Below are 13024 nucleotides of genomic sequence, written 5' to 3' on the forward strand. Positions count from 1 at the left end.
GAAACTCGACTTAAAATATCGGCCCAGCTCATCCGCTATTGTGTCTTTTGTTTCATCTCTTTAATGATCTATACCTTGTATTTACTTTGGTGCACAGACGTTTTCTTTTGTCATATCGATTTAGGGAATACACTGCAATAATTTTAAAACATGTGAGGGGGCCAGGGGAGGGGCTTGGGGAGGAGGGTGGGGTGGTCTGGACAAAAGACATGTCCCGAAGAACACATCATGTTTCTGTATAAACATTGTTACAGTGATAGTTTACCATTGGGCATATGCTGGGTAGCTGTTAGAAATGTTTGCTTCACTTAGTTTGTTGATGTTTCTTCTGTTTAGCCACGAGCTGTTGGGGTAAGTTCGTTAACTGGGGTAAGTTCGTTAGCTGGGGTAAGTTCGTTATTTTGTGGTAAGTTCGTTAGCTGGGGTAAGTTCGTTAACTGGGGTAAGTTCGTTAGCTGGGGTGAGTTCGTTAGCTGGGGTGAGTTCGTTAGCTGGGGTAAGTTCGTTCGCTGGGGTAAGTTCGTTCGCTGGGGTAAGTTAACAGTTGGGGTAAGTTCGTTAGCTGGGGTAAGTTAGCTTTTGGGGTAAGTTGGTAAATTTGTATAAGTTCGCAGGTTTGGATGAGTTCATAATTTTGTATTAGTTCGTTAGCTGGGGAAAATTCGTTGTTGGGGTAAGTTCGTTGGCTAGAACAAGCTCATTACCTACTACCTGTGGTAAGCTTGTTACCTCCTGTAGATTCGTTGACTGTACTAAATTTGTTAACTGAAGTACATTCGCAAACTGGGATAAGTTCTTTTGCAAAAATAGGTTCATTAAAATATTATACCTTTAATAAAATTATGACAAAATGCAAAACCCAAAGATTCGAAAAGCATCAGACTGCCTCTTCCAGATCCCACTCCAACCCTGAGGTGAAGGACACATCCAAATGCAGGAGAGTCTGCGACAACGATCGATTCCCTGGCCTTGTGTGTGAGCTAGTGGCTCTGTCTTTGACCTAGAGGGTGAGTTAGTGGCTCTGTCTTTGACCTTGTGTGTGAGTTAGTGGCTCTGTCTTTGACCTTGTGTGTGAGTTAGTGGCTCTGTCTTTGACCTTGTGTGTGAGTTAGTGGCTCTGTCTTTGACCTTGTGTGTGAGTTAGTGGCTCTGTCTTTGACCTAGAGGGTGAGTTAGTGGCTCTGTCTTTGACCTAGAGGGTGAGTTAGTGGCTCTGTCTTTGACCTTGTGTGTGAGTTAGTGGCTCTGTCTTTGACCTTGTGTGTGAGTTAGTGGCTCTGTCTTTGACCTTGTGTGTGAGTTAGTGGCTCTGTCTTTGACCTAGAGGGTGAGTTAGTGGCTCTGTCTTTGACCTAGAGGGTGAGTTAGTGGCTCTGTCTTTGACCTTGTGTGTGAGTTAGTGGCTCTGTCTTTGACCTAGAGGGTGAGTTAGTGGCTCTGTCTTTGACCTTGTGTGTGAGTTAGTGGCTCTGTCTTTGACCTTGTGTGTGAGTTAGTGGCTCTGTCTTTGACCTAGAGGGTGAGTTAGTGGCTCTGTCTTTGACCTTGTGTGTGAGTTAGTGGCTCTGTCTTTGACCTAGTGTGTGAGTTAGTGGCTCTGTCTTTGACCTAGAGGGTGAGTTAGTGGCTCTGTCTTTGACCTTGTGTGTGAGTTAGTGGCTCTGTCTTTGACCTTGTGTGTGAGTTAGTGGCTCTGTCTTTGACCTTGTGTGTGAGTTAGTGGCTCTGTCTTTGACCTTGTGTGTGAGTTAGTGGCTCTGTCTTTGACCTTGTGTGTGAGTTAGTGGCTCTGTCTTTGACCTTGTGTGTGAGTTAGTGGCTCTGTCTTTGACCTAGAGGGTGAGTTAGTGGCTCTGTCTTTGACCTAGAGGGTGAGTTAGTGGCTCTGTCTTTGACCTTGTGTGTGAGTTAGTGGCTCTGTCTGTGACCTTGTGAGTTAGTGGCTCTGTCTGTGACCTAGAGGGTGAGTTAGTGGCTCTGTCTTTGACCTTGTGTGTGAGTTAGTGGCTCTGTCTGTGACCTAGAGGGTGAGTTAGTGGCTCTGTCTATGACCTAGAGGGTGAGTTAGTGGCTCTGTCTTTGACCTTGTGTGTGAGTTAGTGGCTCTGTCTTTGACCTTGTGTGTGAGTTAGTGGCTCTGTCTTTGACCTTGTGTGTGAGTTAGTGGCTCTGTCTTTGACCTTGTGTGTGAGTTAGTGGCTCTGTCTTTGACCTTGTGTGTGAGTTAGTGGCTCTGTCTTTGACCTTGTGTGTGAGTTAGTGGCTCTGTCTGTGACCTAGAGGATGAGTTAGTGGCTCTGTCTGTGACCTAGAGGGTGAGTTAGTGGCTCTGTCTTTGACCTTGTGTGTGAGTTAGTGGCTCTGTCTTTGACCTTGTGTGTGAGTTAGTGGCTCTGTCTGTGACCTAGAGGGTGAGTTAGTGGCTCTGTCTTTGACCTTGTGTGTGAGTTAGTGGCTCTGTCTGTGACCTTGTGTGTGAGTTAGTGGCTCTGTCTTTGACCTTGTGTGTGAGTTAGTGGCTCTGTCTTTGACCTTGTGTGTGAGTTAGTGGCTCTGTCTTTGACCTTGTGTGTGAGTTAGTGGCTCTGTCTTTGACCTTGTGTGTGAGTTAGTGGCTCTGTCTTTGACCTTGTGTGTGAGTTAGTGGCTCTGTCTTTGACGTTGTGTGTGAGTTAGTGGCTCTGTCTTTGACCTTGTGTGTGAGTTAGTGGCTCTGTCTGTGACCTAGAGGGTGAGTTAGTGGCTCTGTCTGTGACCTTGTGTGTGAGTTAGTGGCTCTGTCTTTGACCTTGTGTGTGAGTTAGTGGCTCTGTCTTTGACCTTGTGTGTGAGTTAGTGGCTCTGTCTGTGACCTTGTGAGTTAGTGGCTCTGTCTTTGACCTTGTGTGTGAGTTAGTGGCTCTGTCTGTGACCTAGAGGGTGAGTTAGTGGCTCTGTCTGTGACCTTGTGTGTGAGTTAGTGGCTCTGTCTTTGACCTTGTGTGTGAGTTAGTGGCTCTGTCTTTGACCTTGTGTGTGAGTTAGTGGCTCTGTCTGTGACCTTGTGAGTTAGTGGCTCTGTCTGTGACCTAGAGGGTGAGTAAGGGGCTCTGTCTTTGACCTTGTGTGTGAGTTAGTGGCTCTGTGACCTTGTGTGTGAATTAGTGGCTATGTCTTTGACCTTGTGTGTGAGTTAGTGGCTCTGTGACCTTGTGTGTGAGTTAGTGGCTCTGTCTTTGACCTTGTGTGTGAGTTAGTGGCTCTGTCTTTGACCTTGTGTGTGAGTTAGTGGCTCTGTCTTTGACCTTGTGTGTGAGTTAGTGGCTCTGTCTTTGACCTTGTGTGTGAGTTAGTGGCTCTGTCTTTGACGTTGTGTGTGAGTTAGTGGCTCTGTCTTTGACCTTGTGTGTGAGTTAGTGGATCTGTCTGTGACCTTGTGTGTGAGTTAGTGGCTCTGTCTTTGACCTTGTGTGTGAGTTAGTGGCTCTGTGACCTTGTGTGTGAGTTAGTGGCTCTGTCTTTGACCTTGTGTGTGAGTTAGTGGCTCTGTGACCTTGTGTGTGAGTTAGTGGCTCTGTCTTTGACCTTGTGTGTGAGTTAGTGGCTCTTTCTTTGACCTTGTGTGTGAGTTAGTGGCTCTGCCTGTGACCTAGAGGGTGAGTTAGTGGCTCTGTCTTTGACCTAGTGTGTGAGTTAGTGGCTCTGTCTTTGACCTTGTGTGTGAGTTAGTGGCTCTGTCTTTGACCTTGTGTGTGAGTTAGTGGCTCTGTCTTTGACCTTGTGTGTGAGTTAGTGGCTCTGTCTGTGACCTAGAGGGTGAGTTAGTGGCTCTGTCTTTGACCTTGTGTGTGAGTTAGTGGCTCTGTCTTTGACCTAGAGGGTGAGTTAGTGGCTCTGTCTTTGACCTTGTGTGTGAGTTAGTGGCTCTGTCTTTGACCTTGTGTGTGAGTTAGTGGCTCTGTCTTTGACGTTGTGTGTGAGTTAGTGGCTCTGTCTTTGACCTTGTGTGTGAGTTAGTGGCTCTGTCTGTGACCTAGAGGGTGAGTTAGTGGCTCTGTCTTTGACCTTGAGTGTGAGTTAGTGGCTCTGTCTTTGACCTTGTGTGTGTGTTAGTGGCTCTGTCTTTGACCTTGTGTGTGAGTTAGTGGCTCTGTCTTTGACCTTAAGTGTGAGGTAGTGGCTCTGTCTTTGACCTTGTGTGTGAGTTAGTGGTTCTGTCTTTGACCTTGTGTGTGAGTTAGTGGCTCTGTCTTTGACCTTGTGTGTGAGTTAGTGGCTCTGTCTTTGACCTTGTGTGTGAGTTAGTGGCTCTTTCTTTGACCTTGTGTGTGAGTTAGTGGCTCTGTCTTTGACCTAGAGGGTGAGTTAGTGGCTCTGTCTGTGACCTTGTATGTGAGTTAGTGGCTCTGTCTTTGACCTTGTGTGTGAGTTAGTGGCTCTGCCTGTGACCTAGAGGGTGAGTTAGTGGCTCTGTCTTTGACCTAGAGGGTGAGTTAGTGGCTCTGTCTTTGACCTAGAGGGTGAGTTAGTGGTTCTGTCTTTGACCTTGTGTGTGAGTTAGTGGCTCTGTCTTTGACCTTGTGTGTGAGTTAGTGGCTCTGTCTTTGACCTAGAGGGTGAGTTAGTGGCTCTGTCTTTGACCATGTGTGTGAGTTAGTGGCTCTGTCTTTGACCTTGTGTGTGAGTTAGTGGCTCTGTCTTTGACCTTGTGTGTGAGTTAGTGGCTCTGTCTTTGACCTTGTGTGTGAGTTAGTGGCTCTGTCTGTGACCTAGAGGGTGAGTTAGTGGCTCTGTCTTTGACCTTGTGTGTGAGTTAGTGGCTCTGTCTTTGACCTTGTGTGTGAGTTAGTGGCTCTGTCTTTGACGTTGTGTGTGAGTTAGTGGCTCTGTCTTTGACCTTGTGTGTGAGTTAGTGGCTCTGTCTGTGACCTAGAGGGTGAGTTAGTGGCTCTGTCTTTGACCTTGAGTGTGAGTTAGTGGCTCTGTCTTTGACCTTGTGTGTGTGTTAGTGGCTCTGTCTTTGACCTTGTGTGTGAGTTAGTGGCTCTGTCTTTGACCTTGTGTGTGAGTTAGTGGCTCTGTATTTGACCTTGTGTGTGAGTTAGTGGCTCTGTCTTTGACCTTGTGTGTGAGTTAGTGGCTCTGTCTGTGACCTAGAGGGTGAGTTAGTGGCTCTGTCTTTGACCTTGTGTGTGAGTTAGTGGCTCTGTCTTTGACCTAGAGGGTGAGTTAGTGGCTCTGTCTTTGACCTTGTGTGTGAGTTAGTGGCTCTGTCTTTGACCTTGTGTGTGAGTTAGTGGCTCTGTCTTTGACCTTGTGTGTGAGTTAGTGGCTCTGTCTGTGACCTAGAGGGTGAGTTAGTGGCTCTGTCTTTGACCTTGAGTGTGAGTTAGTGGCTCTGTCTTTGACCTTGTGTGTGTGTTAGTGGCTCTGTCTTTGACCTTGTGTGTGAGTTAGTGGCTCTGTCTTTGACCTTGTGTGTTAGTTAGTGGCTCTGTCTTTGACCTTGTGTGTGAGTTAGTGGCTCTGTCTTTGACCTTGTGTGTGAGTTAGTGGTTCTGTCTTTGACCTTGTGTGTGAGTTAGTGGCTCTGTCTTTGACCTTGTGTGTGAGTTAGTGGCTCTGTCTTTGACCTTGTGTGTGAGTTAGTGGCTCTTTCTTTGACCTTGTGTATGAGTTAGTGGCTCTGTCTTTGACCTAGAGGGTGAGTTAGTGGCTCTGTCTGTGACCTTGTGTGTGAGTTAGTGGCCCTGTCTTTGACCTTGTGTGTGAGTTAGTGGCTCTGTCTTTGACCTTGTGTGTGAGTTAGTGGCTCTGTCTTTGACCTTGTGTGTGAGTTAGTGGCTCTGTCTTTGACCTTGTGTGTGAGTTAGTGGCTCTGTCTTTGACCTTGTGTGTGAGTTAGTGGCTCTGTCTTTGACCTTGTGTGTGAGTTAGTGGCTCTGTCTTTGACCTTGTGTGTGAGTTAGTGGCTCTGTCTTTGACCTTGTGTGTGAGTTAGTGGCTCTGTCTGTGACCTAGAGGGTGAGTTAGTGGCTCTGTCTTTGACCTTGTGTGTGAGTTAGTGGCTCTGTCTTTGACCTTGTGTGTGAGTTAGTGGCTCTGTCTTTGACCTTGTGTGTGAGTTAGTGACTCTGTCTTTGACCTTGTGTGTGAGTTAGTGGCTCTGTCTTTGACCTTGTGTGTGAGTTAAAGGCTCTGTCTTTGACCTTGTGTGTGAGTTAGTGGCTCTGTCTTTGACCTTGTGTGTGAGTTAGTGGCTCTGTCTTTGACCTTGTGTGTGAGTTAGTGGTTCTGTCTTTGACCTTGTGTGTGAGTTAGTGGCTCTGTGACCTTGTGTGAGAGTTAGTGGCTCTGTCTTTGACCTTGTGTGTGAGTTAGTGGCTCTGTCTTTGACCTTGTGTGTGAGTTAGTGGCTCTGTCTTTGACCTTGTGTGTGAGTTAGTGGCTCTGTCTTTGACCTTGTGTGTGAGTTAGTGGCTCTGTCTTTGACCTTGTGTGTGAGTTAGTGGCTCTGTCTTTGACCTTGTGTGTGAGTTAGTGGCTCTGTCTTTGACCTTGTGTGTGAGTTAGTGGCTCTGTCTTTGACCTTGTGTGTGAGTTAGTGGCTCTGTCTTTGACCTTGTGTGTGAGTTAGTGGCTCTGTCTGTGACCTAGTGTGTGAGTTAGTGGCTCTGTCTTTGACCTTGTGTGTGAGTTAGTGGCTCTGCCTGTGACCTAGAGGGTGAGTTAGTGGCTCTGTCTTTGACCTAGTGTGTGAGTTAGTGGCTCTGTCTTTGACCTTGTGTGTGAGTTAGTGGCTCTGTCTGTCACCTTGTGTGTGAGTTAGTGGCTCTGTCTTTGACCTTGTGTGTGAGTTAGTGGCTCTGTCTTTGACCTTGTGTGTGAGTTAGTGGCTCTGTCTTTGACCTTGTGTGTGAGTTAGTGGCTCTGTCTTTGACGTAGAGGGTGAGTTAGTGGCTCTGTCTTTGACCTTGTGTGTGAGTTAGTGGCTCTGTCTTTGACCTAGTGTGTGAGTTAGTGGCTCTGTCTTTGACCTTGTGTGTGAGTTAGTGGCTCTGTCTTTGACCTTGTGTGTGAGTTAGTGGCTCTGTCTTTGACCTTGTGTGTGAGTTAGTGGCTCTGTCTTTGACCTTGTGTGTGAGTTAGTGGCTCTGTCTTTGACCTTGTGTGTGAGTTAGTGGCTCTGTCTTTGACCTTGTGTGAGTTAGTGGATCTGTCTTTGACCTTGTGTGTGAGTTAGTGGCTCTGTCTTTGACCTTGTGTGTGAGTTAGTGGCTCTGTCTTTGACCTTGTGTTTGAGTTAGTGGATCTGTCTTTGACCTTGTGTGTGAGTTAGGCGCTCTGTCTTTGACCTTGTGTGTGAGTTAGTGGCTCTGTCTTTGACCTTGTGTGTGAGTTAGTGGCTCTGTCTTTGACCTTGTGTTTGAGTTAGTGGCTCTGTCTGTGACCTTGTGTGTGAGTTAGTGGCTCTGTCTGTGACCTAGAGGGTGAGTTAGTGGCTCTGTCTGTGAGCTAGTGTGTGAGTTAGTGGCTCTGTCTTTGACCTTGTGTGTGAGTTAGTGGCTCTGTCTTTGACCTTGTGTGTGAGTTAGTGGCTCTGTCTTTGACCTTGTGTGTGAGTTAGTGGCTCTGTCTTTGACCTAGTGTGTGAGTTAGTGGCTCTGTCTTTGACCTAGAGGGTGAGTTAGTGGCTCTGTCTTTGACCTTGTGTGTGAGTTAGTGGCTCTGTCTTTGACCTTGTGTGTGAGTTAGTGGCTCTGTCTTTGACCTAGTGTGTGAGTTAGTGGCTCTGTCTGTGACCTAGAGGGTGCGTTAGTGGCTCTGTCTTTGACCTTGTGTGTGAGTTAGTGGCTCTGTCTTTGACCTTGTGTGTGAGTTAGTGGCTCTGTCTTTGACCTTGTGTGTGAGTTAGTGGCTCTGTCTTTGACCTTGTGTGTGAGTTAGTGGCTCTGTCTGTCACCTTGTGTGTGAGTTAGTGGCTCTGTCTGTGACCTTGTGTGTGAGTTAGTGGCTCTGTCTTTGACCATGTGTGTGAGTTAGTGGCTCTGTCTTTGACCTTGTGTGTGAGTTAGTGGCTCTGTCTTTGACCTTGTGTGTGAGTTAGTGGCTCTGTCTTTGACCATGTGTGTGAGTTAGTGGCTCTGTCTGTGACCTAGAGGGTGAGTTAGTGGCTCTGTCTTTGACCTTGTGTGTGAGTTAGTGGCTCTGTCTTTGACCTTGTGTGTGAGTTAGTGGATCTGTCTTTGACCTTGTGTGTGAGTTAGTGGCTCTGTCTTTGACCTTGTGTGTGAGTTAGTGGCTCTGTCTTTGACCTTGTGTGTGAGTTAGTGGCTCTGTCTTTGACCTTGTGTGTGAGTTAGTGGCTCTGTCTTTGACCTTGTGTGTGAGTTAGTGGCTCTGTCTTTGACCTTGTGTGTGAGTTAGTGGCTCTGTCTTTGACCTTGTGTGTGAGTTAGTGGCTCTGTCTTTGACCTTGTGTGTGAGTTAGTGGCTCTGTCTGTAACCTTGTGTGTGAGTTAGTGGCTCTGTCTTTGACCTTGTGTGTGAGTTAGGGGCTCTGTCTGTGACCTAGAGGGTGAGTTAGTGGCTCTGTCTGTGACCTAGAGGGTGAGTTAGTGGCTCTGTCTTTGACCTTGTGTGTGAGTTAGTGGCTCTGTCTTTGACCTTGTGTGTGAGTTAGTGGCTCTGTCTGTGACCTTGTGTGTGAGTTAGTGGCTCTGTCTTTGACCTAGAGGGTGAGTTAGTGGCTCTGTCTTTGACCTTGTGTGTGAGTTAGTGGCTCTGTCTTTGACCTAGAGGGTGAGTTAGTGGCTCTGTCTTTGACCTTGTGTGTGAGTTAGTGGCTCTGTCTGTGACCTTGTGTGTGAGTTAGTGGCTCTGTCTTTGACCTTGTGTGTGAGTTAGTGGCTCTGTCTTTGACCTTGTGTGTGAGTTAGTGGCTCTGTCTTTGACCTTGTGTGTGAGTTAGTGGCTCTGTCTGTGACCTAGAGGGTGAGTTAGTGGCTCTGTCTTTGACCTTGTGTGTGAGTTAGTGGCTCTGTCTTTGACCTTGTGTGTGAGTTAGTGGCTCTGTCTTTGACCTTGTGTGTGAGTTAGTGGCTCTGTCTGTGACCTTGTGTGTGAGTTAGTGGCTCTGTCTTTGACCTTGTGTGTGAGTTAGTGGCTCTGTCTTTGACCTAGAGGGTGAGTTAGTGGCTCTGTCTTTGACCTTGTGTGTGAGTTAGTGGCTCTGTCTTTGACCTTGTGTGTGAGTTAGTGGCTCTGTCTTTGACCTTGTGTGTGAGTTAGTGGCTCTGTCTTTGACCTAGAGGGTGAGTTAGTGGCTCTGTCTTTGACCTTGTGTGTGAGTTAGTGGCTCTGTCTGTGACCTTGTGTGTGAGTTAGTGGCTCTGTCTTTGACCTTGTGTGTGAGTTAGTGGCTCTGTCTTTGACCTTGTGTGTGAGTTAGTGGCTCTGTCTTTGACCTTGTGTGTGAGTTAGTGGCTCTGTCTTTGACCTTGTGTGTGAGTTAGTGGCTCTGTCTGTGACCTAGAGGGTGAGTTAGTGGCTCTGTCTTTGACCTTGTGTGTGAGTTAGTGGCTCTGTCTTTGACCTTGTGTGTGAGTTAGTGGCTCTGTCTTTGACCTTGTGTGTGAGTTAGTGGCTCTGTCTTTGACCTTGTGTGTGAGTTAGTGGCTCTGTCTTTGACCTTGTGTGTGAGTTAGTGGCTCTGTCTTTGACCTTGTGTGTGAGTTAGTGGCTCTGTCTTTGACCTTGTGTGTGAGTTAGTGGCTCTGTCTGTGACCTTGTGTGTGAGTTAGTGGCTCTGTCTTTGACCTTGTGTGTGAGTTAGTGGCTCTGTCTTTGACCTTGTGTGTGAGTTAGTGGCTCTGTCTTTGACCTTGTGTGTGAGTTAGTGGCTCTGTCTTTGACCTTGTGTGTGAGTTAGTGGCTCTGTCTGTGACCTAGAGGGTGAGTTAGTGGCTCTGTCTTTGACCTTGTGTGTGAGTTAGTGGCTCTGTCTTTGACCTTGTGTGTGAGTTAGTGGCTCTGTCTTTGACCTTGTGTGTGAGTTAGTGGCTCTGTCTTTGACCTTGTGTGTGAGTTAGTGGCTCTGTCTTTGACCTTGTGTGTGAGTTAGTGGCTCTCTGTGACCTAGAGGGTGAGTTAGTGGCTCTGTCTTTGACCTTGTGTGTGAGTTAGTGGCTCTGTCTTTGACCTTGTGTGTGAGTTAGTGGCTCTGTCTTTGACCTTGTGTGTGAGTTAGTGGCTCTGTCTTTGACCTTGTGTGTGAGTTAGTGGCTCTGTCTTTGACGTAGAGGGTGAGTTAGTGGCTCTGTCTGTGACCTAGAGGGTGAGTTAGTGGCTCTGTCTTTGACCTTGTGTGTGAGTTAATGGCTCTGTCTTTGACCTAGAGGGTGAGTTAGTGGCTCTGTCTTTGACCTTGTGTGTGAATTAGTGGCTCTGTCTTTGACCTAGAGGGTGAGTTAGTGGCTTAGTCTTTGACCTAGAGGGTGAGTTAGTGGCTCTATCTTTGACCTTGTGTGTGAGTTAGTGGCTCTGTCTGTGACCTAGAGGGTGAGTTAGTGGCTCTGTCTTTGACCTTGTGTGTGAGTTAGTGGCTCTGTCTTTGACCGTGTGTGTGAGTTAGTGGCTCTGTCTTTGACCTTGTGTGTGAGTTAATGGCTGTGTCTTTGACCTAGAGGGTGAGTTAGTGGCTCTGTCTTTGACCTTGTGTGTGAGTTAGTGGCTCTGTCTTTGACCTAGAGGGTGAGTTAGTGGCTCTGTCTTTGACCTAGAGGGTGAGTTAGTGGCTCTGTCTTTGATCTTGTGTGTGAGTTAGTGGCTCTGTCTTTGACCTTGTGTGTGAGTTAGTGCCTCTGTCTTTGACCTTGTGTGTGAGTTAGTGGCTCTGTCTGTGACCTAGAGGGTGAGTTAGTGGCTCTGTCTTTGACCTTGTGTGTGAGTTAGTGGCTCTGTCTTTGACCTTGTGTGTGAGTTAGTGGCTCTGTCTTTGACCTTGTGTGTGAGTTAGTGGCTCTGTCTGTGACCTTGTGTGTGAGTTAGTGGCTCTGTCTTTGACCTTGTGTGTGAGTTAGTGGCTCTGTCTTTGACCTTGTGTGTGAGTTAGTGGATCTGTCTTTGACCTTGTGTGTGAGTTAGTGGCTCTGTCTTTGACCTTGTGTGTGAGTTAGTGGCTCTGTCTTTGACCTTGTGTGTGAGTTAGTGGCTCTGTCTTTGACCTTGTGTGTGAGTTAGTGGCTCTGTCTGTAACCTTGTGTGTGAGTTAGTGGCTCTGTCTTTGACCTTGTGTGTGAGTTAGTGGCTCTGTCTGTGACCTAGAGGGTGAGTTAGTGGCTCTGTCTTTGACCTTGTGTGTGAGTTAGTGGCTCTTTCTTTGACCTTGTGTGTGAGTTAGTGGCTCTGTCTGTGACCTTGTGTGTGAGTTAGTGGCTCTGTCTTTGACCTAGAGGGTGAGTTAGTGGCTCTGTCTTTGACCTTGTGTGTGAGTTAGTGGCTCTGTCTTTGACCTAGAGGGTGAGTTAGTGGCTCTGTCTTTGATCTTGTGTGTGAGTTAGTGGCTCTGTCTGTGACCTTGTGTGTGAGTTAGTGGCTCTGTCTTTGACCTTGTGTGTGAGTTAGTGGCTCTGTCTGTGACCTAGAGGGTGAGTTAGTGGCTCTGTCTTTGACCTTGTGTGTGAGTTAGTGGCTCTGTCTGTGACCTTGTGTGTGAGTTAGTGGCTCTGTCTTTGACCTTGTGTGTGAGTTAGTGGCTCTGTCTTTGACCTTGTGTGTGAGTTAGTGGCTCTGTCTTTGACCTAGAGGGTGAGTTAGTGGCTCTGTCTTTGACCTAGAGGGTGAGTTAGTGGCTCTGTCTTTGACCTAGAGGGTGAGTTAGTGGCTCTGTCTTTGACCTTGTGTGTGAGTTAGTGGCTCTGTCTTTGACCTTGTGTGTGAGTTAGTGGCTCTGTCTTTGACCTTGTGTGTGAGTTAGTGGCTCTGTCTTTGACCTTGTGTGTGAGTTAGTGGCTCTGTCTTTGACCTTGTGTGTGAGTTAGTGGCTCTGTCTTTGACCTAGAGGGTGAGTTAAAGGCTCTGTCTTTGACCTTGTGTGTGAGTTAGTGGCTCTGTCTTTGACCTTGTGTGTGAGTTAGTGGCTCTGTCTTTGACCTTGTGTGTGAGTTAGTGGCTCTGTCTTTGACCTAGAGGGTGAGTTAGTGGCTCTGTCTTTGACCTTGTGTGTGAGTTAGTGGCTCTGTCTGTGACCTTGTGTGTGAGTTAGTGGCTCTGTCTTTGACCTTGTGTGTGAGTTAGTGGCTCTGTCTTTGACCTTGTGTGTGAGTTAGTGGCTCTGTCTTTGACCTTGTGTGTGAGTTAGTGGCTCTGTCTTTGACCTTGTGTGTGAGTTAGTGGCTCTGTCTGTGACCTAGAGGGTGAGTTAGTGGCTCTGTCTTTGACCTTGTGTGTGAGTTAGTGGCTCTGTCTTTGACCTTGTGTGTGAGTTAGTGGCTCTGTCTTTGACCTTGTGTGTGAGTTAGTGGCTCTGTCTTTGACCTTGTGTGTGAGTTAGTGGCTCTGTCTTTGACCTTGTGTGTGAGTTAGTGGCTCTATCTTTGACCTTGTGTGTGAGTTAGTGGCTCTGTCTTTGACCTTGTGTGTGAGTTAGTGGCTCTGTCTTTGACCTTGTGTGTGAGTTAGTGGCTCTGTCTTTGACCTTGTGTGTGAGCTAGTGGCTCTGTCTTTGACCTAGAGGGTTAGTTAGTGGCTCTGTCTTTGACCTTGTGTGTGAGTTAGTTGCTCTGTCTTTGACCTTGTGTGTGAGTTAGTGGCTCTGTCTTTGACCTTGTGTGTGAGTTAGTGGCTCTGTCTTTGACCTTGTGTGTGAGTTAGTGGCTCTGTCTTTGACCTTGTGTGTGAGTTAGTGGCTCTGTCTTTGACCTTGTGTGTGAGTTAGTGGCTCTGTCTTTGACCTTGTGTGTGAGTTAGTGGCTCTGTCTTTGACCTTGTGTGTGAGTTAGTGGCTCTGTCTTTGACCTTGTGTGTGAGTTAGTGGCTCTGTCTT

General features: G+C 47.4%; 1 protein-coding gene across 2 annotated transcripts in view; it reads left to right on the top strand.

Annotated features, from left to right (window-relative positions):
- Positions 1-253: 253 nt before the first annotated feature.
- Positions 254-13024, top strand: part of LOC131929054 (uncharacterized) — a 28854-nt gene continuing 16083 nt past the window's right edge. The window contains exons 1-2 of one of the 2 annotated variants that reach the window (XR_009383883.1): positions 254-351; positions 896-1010. Coding sequence is in view for 1 of the 2 variants with exons in the window: in XM_059285241.1 (XP_059141224.1) it covers positions 296-351 (56 nt within the window). In the remaining variant the exon portion in view is untranslated. Of the gene's footprint in view, positions 352-895; positions 1011-13024 lie in introns of those variants that run through there. The other variant, XM_059285241.1, reaches the window with a different exon arrangement.

This window comes from Physella acuta, unplaced genomic scaffold (assembly GCF_028476545.2).
Source record: "Physella acuta isolate Inbredline_101_S28 unplaced genomic scaffold, ASM2847654v3 ptg001586l, whole genome shotgun sequence".
NCBI lineage: Eukaryota > Metazoa > Mollusca > Gastropoda > Physidae > Physella > Physella acuta.